General features: G+C 45.7%; 1 protein-coding gene across 4 annotated transcripts in view; it reads right to left on the bottom strand.

Moving 5' to 3' along the window:
* Nucleotides 1–17,483, bottom strand: part of Als2 (alsin Rho guanine nucleotide exchange factor ALS2) — a 70,048-nt gene that overhangs the window by 10,260 nt on the left and 42,305 nt on the right. For 3 of the 4 annotated variants that reach the window (XM_037210380.1, XM_028885590.2, XM_037210379.1), the window contains exons 14-27: nucleotides 16,814–16,945; nucleotides 16,378–16,506; nucleotides 15,540–15,613; nucleotides 15,090–15,156; nucleotides 14,343–14,545; nucleotides 14,159–14,224; nucleotides 12,995–13,093; nucleotides 12,307–12,471; nucleotides 9,742–9,853; nucleotides 9,321–9,398; nucleotides 8,422–8,555; nucleotides 6,695–6,862; nucleotides 3,058–3,175; nucleotides 811–968 (exon numbers count right to left, since the gene is read on the bottom strand). In XM_037210380.1, coding sequence (XP_037066275.1) covers nucleotides 811–968; nucleotides 3,058–3,175; nucleotides 6,695–6,862; nucleotides 8,422–8,555; nucleotides 9,321–9,398; nucleotides 9,742–9,853; nucleotides 12,307–12,471; nucleotides 12,995–13,093; nucleotides 14,159–14,224; nucleotides 14,343–14,545; nucleotides 15,090–15,156; nucleotides 15,540–15,613; nucleotides 16,378–16,506; nucleotides 16,814–16,945 — 1,703 coding nt within the window. The remainder of the gene's footprint in view (nucleotides 1–810; nucleotides 969–3,057; nucleotides 3,176–6,694; nucleotides 6,863–8,421; nucleotides 8,556–9,320; nucleotides 9,399–9,741; nucleotides 9,854–12,306; nucleotides 12,472–12,994; nucleotides 13,094–14,158; nucleotides 14,225–14,342; nucleotides 14,546–15,089; nucleotides 15,157–15,539; nucleotides 15,614–16,377; nucleotides 16,507–16,813; nucleotides 16,946–17,483) is intronic. The other variant, XM_037210381.1, reaches the window with a different exon arrangement.

Below are 17,483 nucleotides of genomic sequence, written 5' to 3'. Positions count from 1 at the left end.
AGGGAAGCCCCTGGGTGATGTAACAGAGAAGTCACTTGCTGTTTAAACCCAGCTCCCAGGCTCCAGTGGCTGCTGCCCGAATCTGTCCTCTTACGACAGTTACGGCGGTTCCTGACGACTCATCTCACCACTGCTGGTCTCTGCTCGACACTTCCTGCTCGGACAGGCAGCAGCCCCTCTTCTGGCCCCAGCCCACCGTCCCTCCTTATGTTCTCGAAAGAGCTCATCAGGCTGGCACACGGCACGTGCTATCTGCTCTTCCTCACTCTGGCTCGCAAACTGAAGGAAAACTGTTTTTTCAGTGTTTTGCTTGGTTGAGAGACGAGCGCTCAGCGGGCACTACGGAGTAAATGTGTATATATGGAGCTGCAGTGAAGGGACTGGACGTGTCCTCAGAGACCAGCCTTCCAGTGAACTCTATCTGTTCTGTCGCTAGGTTTTGGAGACCTGACTTAGCCTAGAAGATAAATACAAATAACACTGCTATATTTTATACCAAATTAGACTTGGCAAACCAAATATACACTTATTTTAGCCTGCACTTAGATTTAATGAGAACACTAATAAAATAGTAAGTATCAACGGCTAGGGCTCATCTTTTTCAATGCACAAGCATGAACCAATTAGAAATGTACTTCCATTAATCTATTTAAGGATCTGCAGCATGAAACCATTCTCTCGATGAATGCTTCCTATGATAGAGCGGACACTTGGGCATCTCATAAAGCTGTAACACGTAGCTTAGGTTGAAGACTCCCTGTCTTCACAGAACACTCTGGGTTTTCAAACATCAGGGTAATGCTCTCTTACCTCACCAGCTGGAAGATCCGCTTGAGGTAGGACTTAATCTCCTTGACAGCCTCCTGCAGTAAGCGCCTGTTGGCGCCCACACCCACGTATGTCATTCTATACACGGCCACCAGGGTCTCCACCAGCCTGCCCAGTGGGTGCAGAGGGGTGTCACAGGCCTAGGGGGACAGGGGCAAGGATGTCGGTCAACATGCAGCGAGAGCAACAGAAACCAGTCCACAACAAATCCTTCACAGGGAATAAACAGTTTCCCCAATACCCAGAGCCAATTGGGGGTCAGGAGAAAAATATCTTAACTCTGTAAATATAGAGTCAATCTAAACTGTAAGGAGCTAGAGTTGTGAACGCTTACTGTTATCTGAGACAGGTCTCACACTGTGGACCAGTAAGAACAACTGTCAATATTTGCTTTCTTCAAGGTAACAACATTCCATATACACTTGTGACCTGTTTTATTTTTGCTTTCCTTTTATATATCTCAAAGATTTTTTTGTTTGTTTGCTTAATTATTTGTGTGTGTCTGAGTGCAGGTGCTCACGGAGGCCAAATCCTCAGTGCCCTGGAGCTGGAGTGACAGGCAGCTGTGAGCTGCCTGATGGGGGGAGGCTGGGGCCTCTGCTCTGGCTGCTGAGCCATCTCCCCAGCACCTACAATACTAACTGCTGCTGGTTTGTCTTGGACAGGGTCCTGGTGTGCAGCTTAGGTTGGCCTCAACTTGTCATCCTCCTGCCTTAGCTTCTCAGGGGCTAAAATTACAGCAAGGTGCCACTGTGCCCGGCTGTCTTTGGTAGGTTTAAAATGTTAAAATCTTTCTGGTAGTGGTATTCTCTATCAGGATTTCATTTTGTCACTGTGCCTGGCTGTCTTTGGTAGGTTTAAAATGTTAAAATCTTTCTGGTAGTGGTATTCTCTATCAGGATTTCATTTTGTCACTGTGCCTGGCTGTCTTTGGTAGGTTTAAAATGTTAAAATCTTTCTGGTAGTGGTATTCTCTATCAGGATTTCATTTTGTCACTGTGCCTGGCTGTCTTTGGTAGGTTTAAAATGTTAAAATCTTTCTGGTAGTGGTATTCTCTATCAGGATTTCATTTTGTCATTTTTTTATGGCTAAACAGTTTTCTACTGTAGAAAATTAGTGGTGGTGGGGGACTGTGGTTAACAGTATTGTGTAGCTCAAAACAGACAGAAGAAAGGATTTGGATTTGTCATCACAAAGACATCTAAGTATCCTGAAATGATAAATACATAATATATAAGTGTACTGAAACATCATATTGTTCCCCACAAACATGTAATTACTGAGGGGTCTAAATTTCCCCCATTTTACAACCAGATCTAGGTTTCAGGTTTTTTTTTTTTTTTTTAAGTGCAAACAAGTTTCAGTTTCTTAAACAAAGGGCTATTAATCAAACAACACCCCTGACAGCAGGAACGAGAGAGAGAGAGAGAGAGAGAGAGAGAGAGAGAGAGGGGGGGGGGGGAGCATGTACAAGGCTTGAATCAGCCCCACAGTATCACAAGACAGTGACCAGCAAAAGACCATTCCTGTAACCCCCTGAAACAGGCCCGGACTTGCCCAAATATGTCCACAGATAAAAAATCAGAACCTCAGCCTATCCAAACTTGCTAACATAACTGCTGCCTGCTTAACCAATTATGTTTGAGACGACCTGAAAATTCCCCTAGCTGTGCTTAAAGGGGGCCTGCGCGCTCCTCTAGGGGTCGTCCCCATTTTGTAAAGGTGAACAACCCCACGTAAATAGATCCTCTTTGTTCTTGCACACTGTTGGAGTCTGGGGTCTTCCTTCAGCGTTTCCTTGGACCCCTACATTATTTTCTGTCCATTACAAACAATCACACAAAATTAGAGCCAAGTACAGTGACTAAAGCCTATAACCTCAGCATTTGGGAAGCTAAGGGAGGAGTTGCCCTGAGTTCAAGGTCGACCTGGGCTACATGCTAAGATAATTTTTTAAAAAGTCAAAGATTTAGCAACCAGAACAAATAAAACCCAGACTGGGTTAGCATCTGAATGATGACTTTGTTTGTTTTGGAGGGTTTGGGGGTGAAGCGGGGGAGAGACAGGCTTTGTGTGGCTTAGGCTGGCTTCAGAATTATGAGCAGATGGTCTTGAACTCCTGGTCTTCCCAGGTGCTGAGATTTCAGGTGTGTATGACCACACCCAGCTCATCTACAGCCCTTTCACCATTGACTGACAAAAGCCAGGTCACCATTTTGACTTGTTACCTTTATTAAATACTTCTTGATGTTGTCATATTTCTCCACAGAGAAGGCGCCAACGTGCTGGGGAATGTACTCCAAACTCTCTAGCGTCTGAGTCTGTGAACGGCTTAACATTTCTGGACTGTGAAGAAGAGAAAGTCCGGCATTTCACATGAGAAAGCAAAACAGTTGTAATTGTGCACATCAAACAGTCACCAGCTGAAGAGGAAATGGAGCATCTTGCTCAACATGGCTGACTGTGGTGGTATTCTAATTGTACTGAAATGTGATTTTAATTGTATGTTAATAAATAAAGATGCCCAGGGGTCAGAGCTATTAGAGCCATAGACAGAGCGTGGTGGTGGCGGCGGTGGCAGCCGCGGTGGCGCACGCCTTTAATCCCATAGATCTCTGTGTGTTCAGGGATACAGCCAGCATTGGAGACATATGCCTTTAAGACCTAGGGGGCTGTACATATAGACAGTGACGAGGCAGTCACGTGTTTGGGTTTACAACCAATGAGAAGGCAGAACAAAATACTATGAAAAGACAGACACACAGGAAATAGCTCTCTTTCGGGAAGCTAGGACCACCGCAGGAGGAAGGGTGAGATTTTAGCTCTGAGCTCTGATCTCTTGGCTTTCTCTTTTACATTGGTTCTGTATTTCTTGTTTAATAAGACGGTTGGTTACATCTACAGCTGACCTGCTACTCTGAGCATCCACTGACCTAGCACAGGCCCCACATGATCATCAATGGCAGATGACCTGCTGTTACATAAATCTATTCAAAACAGCATTTGACATTACTTCATGTCAACTACCGGAAATCATGAAAAGAAAACACAATAAGGGAAGAGCTAAAAATAAATAAACGAATGAGCAGAGAAAGAGATGAAAATGGTTAGAGAAGCAAGGCCTCACTGCCCACAGCAAGGAGCATGGGTAACCTCGGGGGCCATCAGTTAAGGAAGCCCATGCAATTCCACTCTAGTTTACCTTTATCACACATTTCCTGGTGTCATTATACATTGAAGGTCAAAATTTGAATTTTCTTTAATTGCTGGATATTGGAAAGCAATTAACAGATGCAAATGAAAAGTAGCATAAACCTAACTTTTAAAAGATCAAATGTTTGCATCTCTGCACAAAGAGCAAACTAAGCAGTTCTTGATATTTAATTCTTTTTTTTTTTTTTTTTGGTTTTTCGAGACAGGGTTTTTCTGTGTAGCTTTGCGCCTTTCCTGGAACTCACTTGGTAGCCCAGGCTGGCCTCGAACTCACAGAGATCCGCCTGGCTCTGCCTCCCGAGTGCTGGGATTAAAGGCGTGCGCCACCACCGCCCGGCAATATTTAATTCTTTAGATTTACTTTATGCATATAAATGTTTTGCCTGAGTATGTGTGTGTGCTTACCATATGTGTGCTTTGTGGCCACCTATGTCAGAAGAGGGTCCCATCCCCTGGCACTGGAGTTACAGGCAACTGTGTCACCATGTGGGTCTCTACCAGAGCAGCCAGTGCTCTAAACCACTGAGTCCTGAGGGCTCCAGGAGCACTTCCTGCTGTTTACAGCAAGGAACAGTGCCACCAACATCCTGCAAGCACACTTGGACTGTTCGGGGGTTAGAAATTCAGTTGCCTGCTCAGCAACGCTTGTGGGCTTAGGAAAAGTGAAGAAAGGCAGATGGAGAAAGGGAGAAAAGAAACGAAGAGAGGGAAGATGAATGAAAGTTCACCTGTAATCTTCCTCTAGTGTTCTGGAAATGTTGGGCTGCAGGCTCCTGCTGAGACTGAGCACACCCACACCCACTGTGGCACCCACATGTGATGCACACTTTTCTCTAGCCACCTTCAAGATCTTTCTCTTCGAATTTGAAAGTGATGCTCCTGAACATGATTACCTCTGACTTTCCCCAAGAAATGCCCAGCTACTTAAATTTACAGATTCACATCTTTTACCAAACTACAAACCTTTCTCAACCATTATTGCCTCAAAATTTTTTTCCACCCCATATCATTATTTCTTCTTTTGTAGAATTGGTTTTCGTTGTTGTTGTTGTTTGTTCCTCAAACTCAGAGATCTGCCTGCCTCTGCCTCCTGCTGCTGGGATTAAATGTATGCACCACCTCTGCCGAGCAGACTTGGTTCTTCTTTATGTCTTCTGTTTCTTTGATGATCATTTCATTTTAACATCTGTTTCAAGGATGGCTGTGACTGCTTACCAAAGCACTTCCGCCATCCTTGTTTTTAAGTTTTTGCCAGCCTAACCCCAACATTGTCCATCTCTGGCCCAGGCCCGCAGATTATCCGCTCTCAAATGAGTCAAGTCATCTCTCCAGCACAAAATTTTGGCCTTTAAGCAAATAATCTCATTAATGAAACTATGCATGCCAAGGCATTAAAATGACCTCTTTGTTTTCACACAGAAAGGCTCAAAATATTGGGTGAGAGATGGCTCACGGGTTAAGGCTGCACGACTCTTGTAGAGGCCCCTAGCTAGAGCCAGAGGGTGCCTCAAAAATGCCTGTAACTCCAGCTCCAGGGCATCCAAAGTCGCTGGCTTCCGCAGGTACATGCATCGTATGCACATGCCTACCACACACACCCACACACACCCCATACACACAACACACACACACCCCATACACACTCCCAAATTAAAAATAAAAATGAATCTTACAAAAAAGAAGGGTTCAGGAAATATAGTTCAGCACAATTTCAGACTAAAGATCAAAACTCTATGTGATATGAGGAACCCATGTCTTGTGCACAGTCCATGTGCACTGATTCTATTGAATGCAGTAAGGTTTCTTCCGAAGGAGCCCAGAGTCTCTAGGTGCCTGAATCAACAATCTCAGCCTACCCAAACTAAAACGATGCCAACAGCACAAGTGAAGGGACCAAGGAGAGAGAGGGAGACGGAGAGGGAGAGAGTGAGTGTTGGCACAGTGGCCCACGCTGTGTCACACATGAACAGACACTAACGTTCAAGATCCCGGGAAGGAGATTATCGACTTCTCTACAGAGAACTTACTTTGCTTCCCTATGACTCTCCTCGAGGTTTGCAAAGAAGCCTCACTGACTGCCTATCGCCCTTTCCCGAATCTCATCAGCAGGGCTTGTACAGTTAGCTAAAGGTGTGCACGCTGTCCTCTGTGTCCAGCTGCAGGCGTCACTTCTCCATCAAGCTCCTTTTCTGAACACGGCTCTGCAGATAGCCTGCAGTGCTGAGCCTTTCCTTGCTCAACCCTTTGCTGGATGCTCACTGATCAGGCTGCACGGGGCAGAAGGCTGGCTTGCAGAAACCAGGAGGAACAGAGGCCACCAAGCCTGGCACACCAGGAGTTTCTGCCACCCACATTTCTCCCGTAGCTGGCAGGGCTGCAGCCCTAGGCAAATTTATAGCCATACTGCCCCTTCCTCCAGAGAGCCTTCCGATTGACAATGAGCTTAGCTCCAGGCTCAAGGGTTAAAACACACTTTCCTTCCTTTCCAAGGGCGTTCTTCTGGAGGAAGAGCAGTCCAAGCTACCCACAATGCACCGTGCATGGGAGTGCCCCTCACTGACTCTCAGCTACATTTGTGCTGTGCATACAAACTGACTACTGCCTGGTTCCAGGTTCTGACTTCACATGCTCTGCCGTGGGCTGTCTGCTCACCTGTCTCTGTGCTGGCGTCGGCTGGTGGTCAAGGCCACGGCAATGTTATCCCACGCTTTCCAAACTTCCCCTTGGCCTGGGCCCTCGCAGCCCAGCTGGTGCCAACATTCATCGAACACTGCTCTCCATTTCTCATCTGCGGCCACTGCCAGGTTGCCCAGCTTCCTGCTAATAAAGTCACACCAGCCTTCTAGTCATCGTACCTTTGTGAAAAATCATCCCCAAGAAGAAAAACTTTCCAATATACAACTCAAGATACTTTGTGAGCCAAAGTGCCAATACACCAGTGGGAGCTCTATCTCAAAACACTGGAAGGAAATTTAGAAGGGATTTACTTTGGTTAATTAGTGTTTAATTTGTTTACCAGATACTAATGCATATGGACTGTCACATATAACAGTATTGACTCTGATGTCCACATTTCTACAGAACTGACTTTGGAAAATAGACTCCTGAAAAAACAGTGGTTTTCTGTACTTCAAACATTTTATGGTAAGAATTGTGAACTGTGTTACATACGGGTTTATAAAAATACTTTGAAAACAAATAAACAAAAAGTCAACATGGACAGAAAGTGCAGTAAGTTCTCACTGGAACAGAGAATGTTGAAATGATACCAAATGTCAGAACATGGTCCAAGAATGGAATCCTATAAGACTTCTGAATGCTTGGAAGAAAACTCCGAGAAAATAAGACAAGAGTCTTGTGACGAGTTTCTTCAAAACACGGAATGGATCTTGGAATGTTTTAGTGCTCTTCCTAGATGTGGCACACAGGAGTGAGCTTACTTCAGATTACTCAAATTATTGTTAGTTACTCATGTGCCTCTATGAAAAAACATGTTTTTGCCACATGCAGCTTGTCCTTGTGATTGTCCACCATACACATGAAACTGTTCTTAACCCTCAGAGCAGAAATCAGTGGTTCTTAACCTTCCTAATGTGGCAACTCTTTCATATAGTTTTTCATGTTGTGGTGACCACAAATCATAGAATTATTTCCATTGCTACTTCAGAACTAGTAGTAATTTTGCTACTGTTATGAATCACAATGTAAATATTCTTGGGGACAGAGGTTTTGATAAAGGGGCCGCAACTCACAGGTTGAGAACCACCGGTATAAATTATTTGATGCTCTGAATAAAGACTTTAGTCCACCTCATTTTTCAGCTCCATTTTCCTAGGTCCCACTGCCTCTATACCAGTAAACACCAAAATATAACATATAAACACAAATCTTAAACAAAGAGTGTGTAGTCCACAGCTGCAATCTTAGTCTTCAGAAGTCTGAGGCAGGAGGATTAAGAGTCCAAGGCCAGCCAGGGATACACAGTAAGACATCTCAAAAACCAAAGAATCCAAAGCTTAAGATGCAATCAATAGAGAAAACACAACCCAAAACTTGAGAGAACAAATTATACTTAGATTCTGCTTTTTCTTCATTGATGCAGGTTGTACTGGTGTGTGTGTGTGTGTGTGTGTGTGTGTGTGTGTGTGGTCATTTCCAGATCTGCCACTCTGAAACACCTCTGCACTATGACTTACACTTTCAGCCAGGGTTACAGACGTAGCCATCTATACAGGTGGCAGCCAGTAATTTATGGAAGTTATAGCTTGTTTAAAAAGGACAATTGTAAAACTTGAATTTGCCTTAAAATGTTAAGCTACTTTGATGAAAGCAACAAGACAACTCGAAACCCCCAGAATTACTCCAGGGTTGGTACTCACAGGGCTTTGGGTCTGTCCTTCTCGCTCTCATACAGGCTTGGTTTGAAGTAGGTCCCAGTGATTTTTATCCCAGACCCCCATTCTCCACTAAAATAACCTTCAATATAATCTCCATTTGGCATGGTCAGTGCTCCCTGGGTAAATCCAAAGAGAAGTGGAGTTAGACGAGTGTTTAAATTCACAAAATTAACAGGAGAAGGCACTAACTACGCAACACTTTCCGTTTTAGTTTGTTCTTGGCCAGTCGATTCTGGTAGACAAACAAAAGATGCATGCATGCACGTGCCCAGAAAGAATGTACGAGAACAGTTCATGGGTAAAGGAGAAAGAACCCACAGGAAACGGGCAGCCTTTTTAGTCGTGTGTGGAACTCACTGACCCCATTCACGGGCCACTGCTGAAGCGGTGCTCAAAGTCATGGCTGCTCACATCTGTTCACATCTGTCTTAAAAAAACCCTAAGGCACCTGAGTCCGTAACCTGACACTATCTTAGAAAACTAGGATGAGAACAGATGAAACCCAACCCAAGAGGATCAGGACAGACAGACAGACATCGGTGAAACAGAAACCAAGCACCGAGGGGAAAAAAAAAGACATGCGCACTTCATCTAAGTTGCTTTTTTTGAAAACATACAAAAAAAGAAAATGAAGTTGAGCATCATGGTGCACTCCCCAATGTTCGAGATGGAGGCAGGAGGACCGGAAGTTCAGGTTTATCCTTAACTCTCTAGGGAGTTTACGGCCAGTGAGTTCCAACAGGCATCAAGGAGAGTTAATTGGAAAAGGTGCTGAGACAATTAAATATTAATGCACAAAAAGTAGTTTAGACTCTTTAAAACAATTTAAAGTCAAGAAAAATAAGAGAGAGTGTAAAAAAAGAACAAAGCTGTTTTCCAACCTTTCCGCTAAGGGTCCAGTCGTCGGAAAATTCTCCTTCATAGATAGTATCATCCTCCGAAAGCAGAACTCCATTTCCCTGTGTGGAGAAGCACAGCACAGCCTTCAGGAGGCCTTAAAGCACACGCAGCCACGCCCCTTAGTGTGTGCGCAGCCACGCCCCCAAAGCCTCCAGCCATCCAAGAAAGTCAAGCAGGGCTCAGGTCTGCAGTCCCAGGATCAGGAGGCAGAAGCAGTTTTTCCATGAGCCCCAGGCCAGGCAGGTAGTCATACAGCGAGTCCCAGACTGGCCTGGGTTACAGAGTGAGACCTCATCTCAAAGAAGCCGAAACCAAAGTAAAAATTAATTGAAAGACTTTAAAGGTTAGGGACATAGGAGATTTTAAAATCCAATGTGAACCAAACACACACATTTCACTCACCGTCATTTTATTAAGATGGAAGTTGCCTTCGTAATATAACCCAAACTGGGTAACTACCACCCCATTCCCTTGGCACACATCATCTTGCCACATTCCCATGTACTTTTCTCCCCTGCACAGAAATAAGAAGAAAGAAAGATGAAAAATCAAATCAAAGGACAGAGTAGAGAAAAACTACTATTGGGGATCTGAATGTTATCAGGGGATGGGGTTGAACTGGAGCCATCACTCTAGTCAAAGCCGTTCACTCTGCCTCTTCAAACAAGACAGTGTGATGCCAAAGACATCTCAGTCAGAGCAATATTCACACAGGAATCTGACACTGTCTTCTACCCAACAGACTGAATGCACTCCATACACTTCCTTGATAACTTTAAAATGTTATTAAGTCAGGTATGGTGGAGTATACCTTAAATTCCAACACTCAGGAGTCAAGAGGCAGGCAGATCTCTGAGAGATCAAGACTAGCCAGCGCTACACAGTTTGACTCTTGTCTCAAAATAAAATATGTAATTTAAAAAAGAGTACCACAAATTTAAACTATAATGGAATCAAACTTTGAATAATTTTCCTTACCCAAAAGTTTGTCATAAAGGCTTTAATTTTCACCCACTTAAACTCAGAAGGTTCTTACTATCGTCACTAAAAAGATAAAAAGTGGCCAGGTGGTGGTAGTGCTTGCTTTTAATCCCAGCACTCGGGAGACAGAGGCAGGCGGGTCTCTGTGAGTTCCAGGCCAGCCTGGTCTACAGAGGGAGTTCCAGGCCAGCCTGGTCTACACAGAGGGGATAAAATCAAATGTGAATTAGGTAGCAGTACATTACTACAGTCCTACCTCTTGGAAGGCTAAGCCGGGGGATTTCAAGTTTGAGTCAGACCTGAGCTAGAGAGCAGGACCTTGTCTCAAGAAGAAAAGATAACAATAAAACAAGGCCAGGATGTAGCTCAGTAGTACTGTGGTTTGGGAGCAAGTTCAAAGCCCTGGGTAGAGAGGGAGACAGGTAAGAGGGAGGCAGAGAAATACAAACTACTTGCTAATTCATACATTCTGCTGGGCATGGTGGTACACACCTTTAATTCCAGCTCAGGAGGCAAGGATTTCTGCGTGAGTTCGAGGTCAGCCTGGTCTATATTTTAGGTCCCAGGCTACCCAAGGCTATGTAGAGAGATCTTGTCTCAAAAAAGAATAAACATCATGTAGTTTATTAGTAAAAGAAATAAGTTTTTACACTTTGTTTATTCATCTTGTGTGTGTGTCGGGGTCGGGAGGATGTATGAATGCCACAAATACATGTGTGGAGGTCAGAGGACAATCTGTGGTTAGTTCTTTCCTTCCATCACATGTGTCCTGGGACTACTCAGGTCCTTAAGCTCAGTGGCAAATGCCTTCATATACGGAGTCACCTTGCTGGAGCACAAAAGTAACTGAAAAAAACTCACATTATGGCAGGGCCTGGGGGCACATGCCCATAATCCTAGAATATGAGAGGCAATGGGAGGGGGAATCAGGAGTTCAAGGCTAACCTCAGCTACCTATACCCAGCACTTAGAAGGTATAAACTGGAGCATGAAATTTAGGGTAATCCTTGACTATATAAGGAGTTTGAGACCAACCTGGGCTATGGAGCTGATCTCAACTAAAATAAATAAGTAAATAAAAAAGATTTGGTAGCTTTTTGAGGCAGTAAAAACTTGCATGTACAAATGTATAGGAAAAACAGTACCTATGTGAATTCTGAATGACCCTGAAGTAGTTTATTGCTTGGCCCATAAGAAAATGGAAAAAAAAGGTTCCTGACAACCGTCTCCTTATGGCAAGCTCTCTTTTTCTTTTCACTGGCGTGCTGGGTGGAGTGAACTCATCTCTACGTAATCCAGGCTGGCCTCAAACTTTCCATCTTCCTGCCTCAGCCTCCCTCAGCTGGGATTAAAGGCATGAACCACTAAGTGCCACCACCTCAGACTGAAAAGTTTTCTTAATGTTGTCAAATTAAGATGCTCGACTCGGGGCTGGAGAGATGGCTCAGTGGTTAAGGGCATTGACTGCTCTTCCAGAGAACCCAGGTTCAATTCCCAGCACCCACATGGCAGCTCAGAACTGTCCGTAATTTCAGTTCCAGGGGATCTGACACCCATGGCAAAACAGCAATGCACATGAAATAAAAATAAAATAAATAAATAAATTAAAAAAAAAAAAAAGATGCTCCACTCAACTGCTCCTTGGTCTTCTGGTTAAGAACAAATGTAAGATGCTCAAGTCTTCATAAAAGTATCATGGTTTAGGGGGCTAGAGAGGTGGCTCAGCAATTAACAACTTGTACTGTTCTTATAGAGGACCCGAGTTTGGTTCCCAGTACCCACATCGGTAGCTCACAACCACTGGTAACTCCACCTCCAGGGTATCCAACGCCCTCTTCTGTCCTCCTTAGGTACTGCACCCATGTGTACACACACACACACACACACCAGTGCACGCATAATTAAAAATAAAGAAATATCATGAGGGGTGGTCTAGGAACCTTATCTTCTCACTGTACACACTAAGACAGAAGCAGAGCACTGTACCTAGTGATATCATCAAAGACGCCATATCCTGCTTTCTTATCCATTACCCACTGGCCAATGAACATGCTAGGAGAAGAAGAAGTCAGCTTTCCACTCCGGAGGAGACCATGCCCATGGCGCATGTTATCTTGAAAGCAGCCTTCAAACACTTCACCAGAGGCATAGCTGTGGTTGGAAAGGACAGAAAGATAACATGGACATTACAAAGTGCAGGAAATACAATGCTAAGCTTTTACAGGTAGCTATAATTATTTATTTATATGAGCATAAAAAAAATCAAAACCCTCAGTTTGAAGGACTAAGCCTCAAAAATTAAAGTTACTCGGTAGTACAATGGAGCTACAAAGCACATTTAATAACACTGTCATCATGCCACAGACAGGGCATACTCTTAAAGGAGGACTCTGCACATAGTTTTGGTGATTAAAAAAGATGAATAGAGTCAAGTGGTCGTGGCATACACCTTTAATCCCAGCACTCAGGAGGCAGAGCCAGGCGGATCTCTGTGAGTTCTAGGCCAGCCTGGTCTACAGAGTGAGATCCAGGACAGGCACCAAAACTACACAGAGAAACCCTGTCTCGAAAACAAACAAACAAAGACAAATAGTTTACTCCTTAGAAGTTCTGTCCACACGAACTTTGGCTTTACAGTTCTTTGAAAACACCAGATCGACAATCATGCCATTACCTATAGACTCCTTGGCCACACATCTTTCCTTCTTTCCAATGGCCTACATAATGGTCTTCTTTGTTTAGGGCCTTGTTGGGGATTCTGTATTCACCATATCTGCCAAGGACAATGAAAAGCGTAAGAAGACACGGAGACGCCACGCTCGCCTCTCTTGGATGAAGCCCTCTGACAGGCTGAGGGCACCCAGGCCTGCTCCTGAGGGCACCTGGTTGCTCTCCGTCTTTGTCACTAATCTGCAGCATCTCTTTGGGGAAGTCCAGGCACACAACAGCTCGGGCATCCCTCTAGTTAGTAGGGGAAACAGATCATCCAAATTCTCCTTTAGTTCAAAGCACCTGTTTAAGAGCTTGAAGTCACAAGATCTGACACTGTCACACATGCACAGTAACGTCTCCATTTTATGTATCCTTTTATAATAAGACAAATTTCTTAGCAGGACATAAGACATTTAACTGCCATAAATTTCTCCTGTAAATATATCTGCAATGTTGTCAAATATGACAAGACGGGTCACGAGATGGCTCAGCAGGTGAAAACACTAGCCACCTGCTGACAAGCCCGGTGTGCCGGAGTTCAAATCCTCAGTATTCACATAGCGGAAGGAGAGGACCGACGAAGTTGTCCTCTGGCCACGTGTGACATGGCACATGTGCACCCACACATACACACACACACACACAAATATGTAATGAAATGAATTAAGTAATAAATGTGATAAAAATGACAAACTTCTCCTAAATTAACGTCAGTAGAATATCATTACAATAACACCACTTCAAAGATGTTGCCTTTTAACAGAGAAACGAGTTTAAAACCACGGAAAAGCTGGCCTGGGGTTGTAACTCAGTGGTAGAATACTTGCCCAGTGCTCCCAAGGCCCTAGAGTCCATCCTCAAAGCAGCAAGAGGTGGGGGGACCTATTTCTGTAAAACTACTGAAAATCAATTTCTGTGACCTCTGTACAGGTGGCCCTGCTGTGCCTGCTGACTCCCATAAACACTGTCCCAGCTGTCTCCGGACCTGAAAATCTTCTGCTTGAGTCCTAGGGCAGCACCCACAAGCCTGAACAACAGAAATCAACCACTTCCTTGAAAAACAATTGACAGTCAATGACTTGGGAGCAGACTGAAATTCATCTTCCAGTTTCAACAGTTTCCTTACCCATCTTCCAAGCCATTCCTGAACATACCAGAATACATCTTTCCATCAGGCCACTTCAAAACACCCCTGGAAGATATAAACAAAAGTAACATCTGTCAGCTAATGTTTCAGACAATCAACGCCTTTTTTCATAATGTGACGGTCACCCTCCCTTCCCCGGGAACCGAGAAGCAGCATTTTTCACCTGCCATGAGGCTTCCCCGAAAGCCAGCGCCCATCGTAAGTGGCATCCTTCAGGCGAGGATCCTTGTAGAAAGTATATTTGGCACTTCTTGAGATGGGTGGCTCCTGCCTCTGAACACTGCTGCCACCTCCGTAAAGTGGGAAATCAGACGTCCCCCTCAAGGCCTGGTCCACGGCTTGGCTGATGGCCCGAAGCCACTTGGTCTAGGAGCAGAAAGCCCACATCTGGACGCTTCCGGCAATAACCCACCAGACACCGCAGCACTGAGTACGGCAGGCTTTCCTCACTGTACCCTTTCCATCGCCTGTCACTTTTCCTACCGACAGGAACCAGCTCTTACAAGTTACTGCTACTGGTTTAAAGTTAAGTCACTCTTTATAAAGCAAGAAGGGTTGCTGTGAGAGGGCCAGCCCAGCCTGGAGCACACAGTGAGACCCTACCTAAAACAACCAACCAAACAACCAAACAACAACAACCAAAACCAACCAATCAAATGAACTACAAAGGCCAGCCAGGCATCACGGCACACTCCTGCAATCCCGCAATTGAGAGGTTAAGGCAAAAAGAATTTTAGGAGTTCAAGGCTAGCCAGGGCTCCACAGCAAGACTTTAAGGAAAACAAAACAAAAAGGTAAAAATCTAGTTTTGACTTAAGGGCTACAAATGAAGCGACAACAACGTTTCTTCTTTACTCACAAAACAGAGAGGAGAGGTCAAACTTGAAAGAAGACACCATGCAGGACTAACCTTTTCCTGGGGTGTTGAGGAAATGAGCGTGAACTGTTCCTCCGGCGTGGTTATCTTTAAGCCATTCCTAAAACATTCCCAGGACAGACACCAGCAGATACAGCAAGCTGCGTTCTAACGGCAGATCCCTCCCCGCTCCCGTCCATGAGCACCGCCTAATTATTCAAGGAGAAGACAGCGTAAATGCTCACGCTCCAAATGTGAGCTCCACAGGGGGAGCCGATGCCGAGCAGCAGGGCTCTGTGTCCCCACGGCCACTCAAGCAGCGAAGATGCCTGCCCGCCACATATTTCCACAACCTTCACAACAGGGCACTTTATTACCAACAGACACTTTACTACCCAGTGTGCTGGAAGTGAGGATGAGGAACCAGCTTCCTATGCCCCCGCCCCAGCTTTCCCCGCCCGTCCCACTTCAGGAAATAAGAGTGGGAAAAGGAGGCACACTTACACACTGCCGCCGGCTTCTTCAGAAAGTGGCTCTGCCCAGAGTGTGGCCAGAGGGAACACGTGGTGTGTGGAGAACTGAAACAGAGACCGAGAAGGCACATCTGTGAGGAGCTCACGGCACCCTCCGGTCTCTGCTAGGTCTTTTCTCATCATTAGCTCAGGTGGGCCCTAGAGCACAAGCCTCTCGAGAGGGTTAGGGACACGTCGGTGGCACCTTCTCGGCTACAATCACCATATCACAGCCCCTCTCAGGGCCTTCCCACCTCTGCTACAGGACCTTTCACATGGGTGACACTCATTCTCAAGCTAGGAAAAAAAAACTTGGCTCAAGGTGTAGCTTAACGGGAGAGGAGGTGTTTCACTTCAGATTTAGGAGGTCCTGGATTCAGGCCCTAGCATTAAAAAAGAGAGAGGAAAAAATTCTCTCAAATGTAGCCAACACCTTAGGTAGTTCAACATTCTCTTTTATCCAATAATTACAAAGAAATCACAGCAATGCTTACTATAAATTGACGGTTCATAGCCGCGGGCTACATGACGTATCAGTCAATGAGACAATGACAGCCCCGAGACACACCAGTTGAAAACTTCCTTTGCCTTGTGATCTGAGCCGCTGCTTACCATGTTCAGTACAGTGACCCGCTGTGTAGGTCACAGCCTGGCGCACTAGCCTGTACCCTATGGCCTGGGTGTGCCGCAGGCTGTCCCTTCCAGAGTCTGTGAGCACACTGACACTCATGTGACCACAAAACCGCCCAGCTGCCTTTCTTGCAGCCCAGCCTGTCATGCTACAGCTCACACCTTCCCAGGACTTCCCTTCAGCTAGGCATCCAGCCTACCTGAGCGTGGACCAGGGCGTCGTTGAAGAGGATGAACCAGTTCACAGAAAACCTGCCCGCATGCTGCAGGGAGAGGGCCCGGTTGCTGCTCTCACACAGCAGTCTGCGCTCTGGCTTCCTCAAGGAATCCTACAAGCAAACCGTCAAAATCACTGAAGTGTGTGAAGGGGGCGAACCGGGCACAGTTAGGGTAAGCTTCTAGTCATGGCGCACTGCAGCACTGAACACTTGCTGATGTCAGAGCCCCAAGGGGACTGAGACAGTAGCAAGACAGACAAAGGCAGCAGAGAGCCTGCAGAGGACTCCCGGGAACCATGGAAGGGGCTGGGACCCAGAACACCCACTGCTACGGTTCTCAGAAAGGCTTCATTGTAACGCTGCTGTCAAAAGCCAGTGAGGAGCAGAGAGGCTGCTGGAGGACAGTGGGCGGGACTACCGTCATTTTTCCAGGAAAGGTCTTCCAGAAGCCCAGCGTGTACTCTGCTTCCTTCCTCTTCCTGCCAAGATGGAGAGCAAGAGACTCATAACAAGAGCTGGAATCCTGCAGCTTTTGATACTCTGGAGATGCCTGGAGAGCAATAACCAAGCGGGGAGAGTATAAGCCATTATCCCCAAGCTGCAGCCTCTGTGGGGCTCAGGTATGTCATAGTCAAGCCAGGAAAATTCAGCCTGAGGACACAGTGGACACTAAGGGAGCCAGGCAGAGAGGCTGATCTCACTCCGCTAGGGTTCGTGGGAAACGGGGCAGACCCTGGCAGCAGTCGGGAAGCGAGCACTTCTCAGGTGGGTCTCGGTTCTCTCGTCTATATGGTGGGGATAATGGTCACACCTACACAGGGCTGTTGTGTGCTAAATGAAAATACGGAACACGCTCACAACAGTGACCGAAAAGCTACATGTGCTGGCGCAGGTCTTTAATCTCAGCACTCAGATCTCTGAGTTCAAGGCCAGCCTAGACTACAAAACCAATTAATTCCAGGACAGCCAGGACTACACAGAGAAACCCTGTCTTGCAGGAACCGTGACTGGAAGGTGCAATGCGTTAAGTCAATGTATGTGACTCAGACCGCACGTGTTCACAAACCCTGAGGTTCCTGAAGGAGCAG

The sequence above is a fragment of the Peromyscus leucopus genome, chromosome 13 (assembly GCF_004664715.2).
Source record: "Peromyscus leucopus breed LL Stock chromosome 13, UCI_PerLeu_2.1, whole genome shotgun sequence".
In the NCBI taxonomy this organism is placed as follows: domain Eukaryota; kingdom Metazoa; phylum Chordata; class Mammalia; order Rodentia; family Cricetidae; genus Peromyscus; species Peromyscus leucopus.
Note: the sequence above shows the minus strand (reverse complement) of the source record. Positions and strands in the feature narration are given on the sequence as shown.